Source organism: Pinus tabuliformis, chromosome X (assembly GCF_031772625.1).
Source record: "Pinus tabuliformis cultivar Carrire ecotype Pingquan chromosome X, CPIR1, whole genome shotgun sequence".
NCBI classification, from domain to species: domain Eukaryota; kingdom Viridiplantae; phylum Streptophyta; class Pinopsida; order Pinales; family Pinaceae; genus Pinus; species Pinus tabuliformis.
Genome location: NC_142308.1, coordinates 153138851 through 153147755, shown reverse-complemented (window position 1 = coordinate 153147755; position 8905 = coordinate 153138851). Strand labels below are relative to the sequence as shown.

The 8905-nt window shown below is 42.5% G+C and overlaps 1 protein-coding gene across 1 annotated transcript; it reads left to right on the top strand.

Annotated features, from left to right (window-relative positions):
• Nucleotides 1-1241: 1241 nt before the first annotated feature.
• LOC149138905 (uncharacterized) lies at nt 1242-3808 on the top strand. Its single transcript, XM_089453195.1, has one exon. It carries the CDS (start codon nt 1528-1530, stop codon nt 3556-3558), a length of 2031 nt encoding a protein of 676 aa, XP_089309321.1. The 5' UTR covers nt 1242-1527; the 3' UTR covers nt 3559-3808.
• Nucleotides 3809-8905: the final 5097 nt, after the last annotated feature.

The following is an 8905-nucleotide window of genomic DNA, read 5'->3' as shown; positions in this document are numbered from 1 at the left end:
ATCTAAACACACTTAAACCCAAAAAACATCACATTCTATTATCCTATTAAGTGTTCATCACAATATATAGGCGTGGTCTATTTTAGAATAGGCTTTCTAAAATTTCTATTCTAAAAAAGTAAGAAATTATGGATAACCTAGATTTAATAAGTTGAGTTGATAATATTTTTCATCATATACACAATCTAATCGATATATAAGTGTGGTCTATTTTAGAATAGGTCATCTAGAATTTCCATTCTTTAAAAAATAAAATAAAAAATTATAGATGACCTAACTTTAAGTGTTTTCTATTATGCTATTAAATGTCCATCACAATATATAGTTGTGGTCTATTTTAGAATAGACATTCTAGAAGTTCTATTCTTTAAAAAATAAAAAAATTATGAATAACCTAGATTTAATAAGTTGAGTTGAGAATATTCTTATTTTATATACAATCAAATTGATATATAGGCCTAGCCTATTTTAGAATAGGCAATCCAAAATTTCCATTTTTGAAAAAGTAAAAAATTATGGACGACTTAGATTTAATAAGTTGGGTTGAAAATATTATTCTCTTTATCCAAGTAATGTTCCCATTTCAAACCTCCATTCCTATCTTTGTATTACAAATTCTCAATATTACAAATTACACATAAATATTTTGATCGCTATCAACCAGTAATGGTAATAAGAATGAGATTTGATTAACTAGTAATGATAATAAGAATGAGATTTGATGAGCAAATTACCGGCCAATGAATGATTTGCCCATCACATCCAACTAAAAAATTTATCAACATCCTTTGTTAACATACTTAGAACATATGCTAAAGTTGTGTATTAGAACAGATGTTAGAGTTGTGTAAACCGTCAGATTTGACTAGTGATTGAGATTTAAAATTCCTACCTGATTGCTGTTGATGCTGGTCATAGCTCCACTGGTCATGGCTATGGAGCGAAAAAACCTCACCTGAACATTTTAGTAATGGAAAAAGAACCTCACTTGGACGTTTAGAGCGTTTACCTGCCACTGATTCTCACGCGTTTACCTGGTCTGCACTGAGCCAAAATAGGGATGGCGACAGGCAATGACTGCCTGCCTCGCTGCCCGAGCAACACGTCTCCAAGTGGCCTCACGACCCCACCAGACACGCAGGAAAGGACGGGACACCAATCTCCCGATGACTCCACAGTCGTGCTGGTAGATGCAACTCCCCAATTAATGCCTCCATTTCGCCCTTTTCCTCCTCCCCGTCCGATGAACGCCACCGCAAACCCCGAAAAAAGTTGTTTAAAACCAGATGGAGATGGCCTCCAACCCCAACCTTAACTTCTTCATCCTCTGGGGCCCGGTACCGCGGGGTTCGTATGTCTATCTTTATCAGTCGTGCTGCCATAAAGTCTAGATCGGGTTTCCCATTGCTTGAAAATCAAGGTTGCCCCTCAAGCTGAAAATGGTATTTGACATTATTAGACTGAGTAGCAGCGCCCTGGTTTGTACTTGACATCGCCCCGGCTCCTGTGGTATATAGAAAGATTTATATGGGTGAAGTGAGGAGAATGGACATGAATCCTTATGAGATGGACACAGGGTATCCGGACTCTCTGAGCTCTTCGCCACGGTCCAGGGAAACCGATTCGGAACAGAGGTGGGACGCCGCCGATTCGACCGGTGGTTCCCGGGTCCGATTGATGTGCAGTTATGGCGGCAAAATCCTTCCCCGCCCCCATGACAATCAGCTTTCATATGTGGGCGGAGATACCCGGATTCTCGCTGTGGATCGCAACATCAGATTCTCGAACATGATTGGGAAGCTTTCCAATATTTGGGGAAGCAGTGTTTCGTTCAAGTATCAGTTGCCCAATGAGGATCTGGATGCTCTGGTTTCTGTTACCAATGATGAAGATATGGAGAACATGATGGCGGAGTATGATAGATTGCAGAAAATGGGTTACAGGTTTTCGAGGCTGAGGCTCTTTGTGTTTGCTAATAAGCCCGATGGAGCTTCGTCGCAGAGCAGCATGGGGTCTCTAATGGAGGAAACGAAGCGAGAGAATTGGTTCGTGGATGCCCTGAATGTTGGACCGGTTAGTAGATCCGAGACTGTCCCGCAGGGTGGACCTTGGATGAATAATATGCCCGACTACTTGTTTGGGCTTGAAGGCAATGCAGTGGACACCGATCGTAGCTCGGCTCAGAGAAATTTTGTGCCTGATCAGCCAAATTCTAAGGTGGGCCAGGATCTTTACCCGGGAAGAGATTCACAGCAGCCACCAGAGGTTCAGTCGGCTCCGAATTCTCCTATCATCGGATATTCATCTGTTGATTCCATCACCTCGGCTCCTGCACGAATAAATACATCAGTAGCTCAGCAGCAGCAGGGCTCTGATCAGGCCGAGGCGGGTGTTGGTGTAAATGTCGGTCGCGGGTTCGAACAGGAAAGTAATCTGCGGGTAAATGCAAGCTCAAAGCCGATTGATTCAGGTCCTGTTCCGGAGGCCGTACCGTTTTTAAAGACCGCAGATCGGGCAGCAAGCGCGAATATCCAGAAACAAGAACAGTACACATCGGAACGGCCGCCGCAGCAGCAAGTTCCTATTCAAGAATTTCAGAAGCTGCAGCTGAGGCAACAGCCGCAGGACCCGATCGCTCGGCCTGTTGATGAAAACCCTAACCCTAATATACAAGGTAGGAGGATATATTCAGACCCTGTAAGAGCTGTGAATTTGCCAAATCAAGAAATGACCAGGCCAAACCCTGTGGATCCGGCCTATATGCCTCAGCAGCAACAGATTCAGCAAAACCCCTCTCCACCCGAGTACTTCATCCAGGAGCAGGGTTCCCATTTCGTTCCGCAGAGCTACTGGCAAATGCAAGAACCCCACGGGGATCAACAATATCATCCCGTCTACTTCGTTCACGCTGGATCTCCCATGCCCATGTCTGCAGTTCGTCCGATCGGGCAACCGGTACCCATGCCTGCAACCGGAGGCTCCTATTATAATCATATGCAGAGGATGCCCTCGCCCGTCCAGGTCTACAGTTCCGAAGCGGCCCCCTTGTCGAATCCTGTAACCACCGTTCGGGCAGGGCCGACCGTTCTAAGGCAGAGCGCACCTGATCCTGCAGAACCCTACAGAGAGCCAGTTCCAATCCCTGCGCCAGTTCCCAAGGGTCCGTACGCCCCGGCTCCTGTCGGCAGCGATGCAAGAGTAATGTACAGACCGGCTATGCCCGTTCCCCTTGGGCACACAGACCCATACTCGTATCAGAATGTCATGTATGAATCGGGTTCCCGACAGGTATACTACACTCAGGCATCTCCGGCCATGAATCCTCAATATCAGTCCACAGCTGCATCTCCAGCCATGAATCCTCAATATCAGCCCACAGCTGCATCTCCAGCCATGAATCCTCAATATCAGCCCACAGCTGCATCTCCAGCCGTGAATCCTCAATATCAGTCCACAGCTGTTGGACCTGTGACCGCCGTGGAGCTTCAGGCCTCTTCTGCAGAAATGACTTCTTCTGATCAGCCCAAATTGGCAAGAATTTCTCCGCCCTCCTCCTGAGCTTGCCCTGCCATGTGTGGCTCTACACAGTAATAAGTGCTATATATCTAGATATGTGTATTGTTGGTTCCGTTGCTCTGTTCAGCTTTCTGGATATTCTGCTTTCCATGGGCTTATTTTATTTTTTTTGTTCAGTACATCTTTGAAACCTTGTTTTTTAAAGACATTTATTTGAAATGGTGCTCAAATTTGTGAACAGGCAGAAGTGATTTTGTGCTTCTTTATATATATATATCAGAACCTTAAAGCATGCTAAACTTGGCAAAAACTGTAATCTTCTGGCTGTGGTTCTTGAGATTCAGCGTTGCCTGGTTTATTACTCAGATCTAAACATGGATTGGCATGAAGCTTTGAAATCTAAGTTGCTCCAGTTGAGGGAGATTTTTACATGATAATAATTTAAAATTTAATAAAAAATAAAATAAAAACGAGTTAAAAACATTGAATCTATTTAAGCATCTGCATACAAATCATAAATCATCTGTACTATGTTTGAGCGAATTCATACATACAATTTCTATATAACCACATCTAATTTAAAAAAAATAAAAACAAGCATTGAAATGGCACAATATGAAGAATGAAAGTAGAAATGGTAGAACCATTAAGTCATATTGGAAAATTGTTATGGACAGATTGATTTTTGGAGTTTATCTTGTTCTTTTGTGATTGCCTTTGTGTAAACAATTAGCTTCTTTCTCCTGCTCAAAATACCAACAATGATTTATTATGAATGTGTTAGTTTTGTTACACAATGCATCAACACATGATAGGAAAAGTTAAATTATTAGATAATATCTAAATGATCTCTTCCAACTTCAAGATCAAATGATAGAATCATTACAACTAGAATAAGTGGTCAAAGAAAATGTGTTGTTAGCATTCCAAAATGAAGTAGAATAGTTAAAGTAAAATAGTAAATCAAAAGAAACCCAGCATGTGATACAAGTGACTTCATTCAAAGCATGTGATACAAGTGACTTCATTCAAAATATTGATACTTGCTATGTGATTGATGATAATAGTGTTGATGTACATATGTCTCTATCTTGTTTTAAGGTACAAAATAATGATCCTGATAAAGATGAAGGAGAAGTACACAAAAGGAATTGGTGTAAAATTGCTAAATAATTTGGGTTATGATGGAAAAAAAGGTTTAATAAAAGAGGTTAAGGTATTCAGAAGCTTATACAAATATATGTAAGGCCAAAAAATGAAGGCCTAGGTTTTGAATGTCAAATGAGCAATGGCGTTATCAAATTTGTGGAAGTAGAAACATTAACAACTGGTGATCCATGAACCATTTACAAGTTGCAATATTTTGAATGTCAAATGAGCAATGGGGTTATCAAATTTGTGGAAGTAGAAACATTAACAATTGGTGATGAATGAACCATTTACAAGTTGCAATACAATGAATTAAGTACAAAAGCAAGTGCAATATTGCAATCATTGTGGAAGAAAAAGACATGTACAAGGCAAATGTTGGAATCTACATCCCTATAGTGTTTGTGGTCTTATAAATCATGATCATCAAAGTGTTGGAATAAAGTAATCTTCCTCATACACAGGTACAATGTGGTTGGTAGATGTGCTTGAATGGCAAAAAATTACATCTGTGTTGAAAGATTTTATAGGGTCAAGTCTTCAAATGTACAACAATATCTCCCATATAAAGTTCATGAGTTAGTTGGTCCTCCAAATGTTAGTTGTCATTACAAAAAGAGTTGTTAGTTTATTGAGTCATTTCTTGAGTCAAATAAAGTATGAGTATTATTTTTGTAATGGTTTGGGTAATCCAAAAACCACTTTGTAATGACAAATGGAGGTTTGTGGTCAGTTGAAACGACTTGATGTAATATTGGTTCATGGTAACTTGAAACACTTTCAAGTTAAGGATGAGCTAAGAAAATGTGAGTATGTTGTAATGGTTAAAAGGTAATCCATAAAAAACTCATGGGAGGGTCCAGGGTAAGTTAAATAAATCCTTGACATGAAGATGTAGTCCAATAATTGACTCAAGTTCCAGAATCATCAAGAAAGATTGGTGACAACAACTAAAGATATAGATGAAGATGAAGAAGATTGAAGATGATGCAGAGTGCAAGAGACTAAATATGAAGATAACTCAAGGCATCCATATTGAATGATAAGTATTCACTAGCATAACCATATAATAATTTAAATGGTCAGTAAACACCTATAGGTATCAATCCATGATAAACATCAAAACACTTACTTTAAGATACATCTCATGGTGCTAAAAAAAAAAAAAAAAATCATAAAATTCAACCAAATTATAAATTTATTTTAAATTAGTATTATTATTATTTTCTAAGTCAATATTTTATTTATGGTTCCAAAAAGAGGTACATCAGAAGAAAAACACAAGTAGTCTTACCTCGGCCAGGTTTGTTAACTATCACTGAGAGCAGATGACAATGAAACAAAAAAACATAAAGAGACACAATCCACAACTTAAGAGGCCATAAGCACTAGTAAACAAACAGAACATATAAAACACATGTATCCATGCTAGTCATCAGAAGTGATGGAGGCTGGGTTGTCTAGGGTTGTTCCAAGAGGCGACGGAGGACGAAAGGAGCATTGGACATGCTCCTCGAAATGGGTCATCCAGGCCTCCAGCTTCTCAACCTTCTTCGATAACAAATTCTGGCCTCACTAGACCACCACTACACGCTCCCGGACATGGCACTAGAAATAATGCATTTTGTTCAAAGTTGTTATCAATTCAATATGCTCCTCTTGTCGAACCCACTCTGAAGTCTCTAGACGCTCCAAAATTGATTGAATCAAGTCCTGACATTGCTCAACACAACAAACTTGTCATTGACCACGACCACCATGACGCACCGACACATGACGCCCAAAAACACCACGATGAGTTGAGCCCCCCTGCTGCTGGACAGGTGAAGTGTGGCCACCCTGACCCAATGTTGAGCCCCTACTCCTACCACCCCGAGTAGCAAGCCTTGCGCGCCCAAAGCACCCACCTCCTCTGCCCCCCGATGTTGCACAACTCAACCCACCACCGCTTCGACCACCTTGAATGGGGCCACCATTGTCACTCACCATCTCGAACCTAGGCCTCGACGTGTCCATGCTAGAACTCCCTGAATTGGGCTACACCTGGGCGGAGGAATGCCCCGAGTGAGGAACAGGGCACATGGTTGGCTTCCCAACACCACTGGAATGAACAAAGGACCACTCGCCCGATACCGCCTGAACTTCCGCACAAAAGGAGACACCCATGGCCCCGGCAAAACCTCCACAACCCAGGTGCCGAGAATAAGCAGTACACAAAGCAACCACCCACCGCGAGCCAAAAATATGCACCGCCCCTGAAGCACCCCCCCGTGAGCCCCACTAATTAGAGTCTGAGGTTGTCGCTCCAATGGCTCCACCAAGCAACACATAAGCCTATAAATGGACTGAAGAGGACCACTATTACATTCTCGTTCCAGAAAAAACTAGTTCCCACCCGACCCAGAGTGAAACCACGCAAGATGAAACAGAAAGAGCAGAATACCACCCCAAATAGACAACCATACCCTGCTTTCCTTGCACACTCACAGTGACGAAGCCCAATTCGGAAAATAACAACAACACACTTGAAAGCAGGGGAGGAAACGTTGATGGCTATGTCGTCCCCTCACCCGGACAGGGGAACCTCTACAACCCCCGCTTCTTCCCACAATGCCCACACCACATACACCAATACTCGCGCATACGCAGAATGCCTAACGAACACCCCTGCAATCCTCCATAATGTTTAGATGCTCGCCACCACCCTCGAGACCCAAGGCAACATGAAGCCTCAAACGCTGGAATTTACTTTCTCTTGTACTCAAGGTGTTATGGGAGAGCAGGGAGGCTAGCCTGCCCACTTGAGGCCATGTGCCTAACATGAATGCCCACGTGTTCCCTCGAGAACGCCATCCTCTCCGCTTCTCACCCCCATTGGGGAGGCCTCTTCCAAGGCCACAATCCTACTGAGATCCTCAAGAGTTTCGTCCTGCAAGGGTGGGGGCTAGTCCCTAATGAGTTCCAGGTCCTGATGATCACTGCCCCAGTTTGCTAACTTGTCTATCACTTTGTTGCCCTCCCGATCAACATGCTTGGTGATTACATATTCAAAAGAAGATAGCCTTGAGAGAATATGTTCACCGATAAGTTCCAGCCTCCAACTCTTAATCACCCGGTCTGGGGGGGACCCATTTATCAATTTCTGCAACATGGCGATTGCTATTTGAGAATCTCCTGTGACCTGCAACTTAGTTACCCCCAGTTCCGCTGCAACTTGTAATCCTTTTTCCAATGCCAGAAACTCGACCACGTTGTTGGTGGTGCTGCCGCATGAGGCTACATAAACTTTCACTGCTTGCCCTTTGTCATTCCGGAGTAATCCCTCGAGGCTAGCCAGACCCAGGTTGCCCTTGGAGGCTCCGTCGAAGTTCAATTTGAGGAAGCCCCGTGGCAGGCAACTGAAAGAATTGGGAGAGCGGACTTTCATTGAACTTGGGCCTGCAGGCCCAGAGGTGGAAGAGTTCGGGTTAAGATCTAGTGCGAGCAAGATTTCCCTTTCCCTGTCCTCTGCCTTCCAATCCTCATCTGACCAACAGGAGATTAAAATAGTTTCCTTGATGTTGCTCATCACCGTTTTCCAAACCTGGTCAGTCTGGATGCTCTCTGAGTGGAATATTACCCTATTTCTAGTTTTCCAAATGTTCCAGAGGACAAATCCCTGTGAGATGCACCATGATCTATTAACAATGGGGTTCCTGAAGAGCGTCCATCACCATTGTTCTAATGATTCCTTCAAACTATTGTCTGACCGGTCACTTACCCCGAATAGTGAAGCGTGTTGGTGCCAAATCTCATGAGATTTGGAACAAAAGTTCAGTAAGTAGTTGGTTGATTCCTCCTCTCTTGTGCACAAGGGGCACCGAGAGGGGGCGCATAAGCCTTTTTTCCTTATTGTATCCCATGTAAGGATCTTTCCATGCCTAATGAGCCAAAGAAAAATGAAATCTTGGGCCACAACTTTGAGTACCAGATATGTTTCCATAATGGGTCAGGAACTTGGTCAGATGAGGTAGAAAGGATTGAATTAGCCTCTTCAAGAGAGAACATACCTTTTGGCAGGTGCCCCCAACAAAGCTTGTGTGGTTCGCTGTTGTTCAGAATAAGGCGCTGATGTAGGATCAGGGTGAGGGCTTCCCAAACTGAGAGACATTTTTACATGATAATAAAAAATAAAATAAAAATAAGTTTACAACATTGAATATATTTAAGCATCTACATATAAATCATTTATATTATGTTT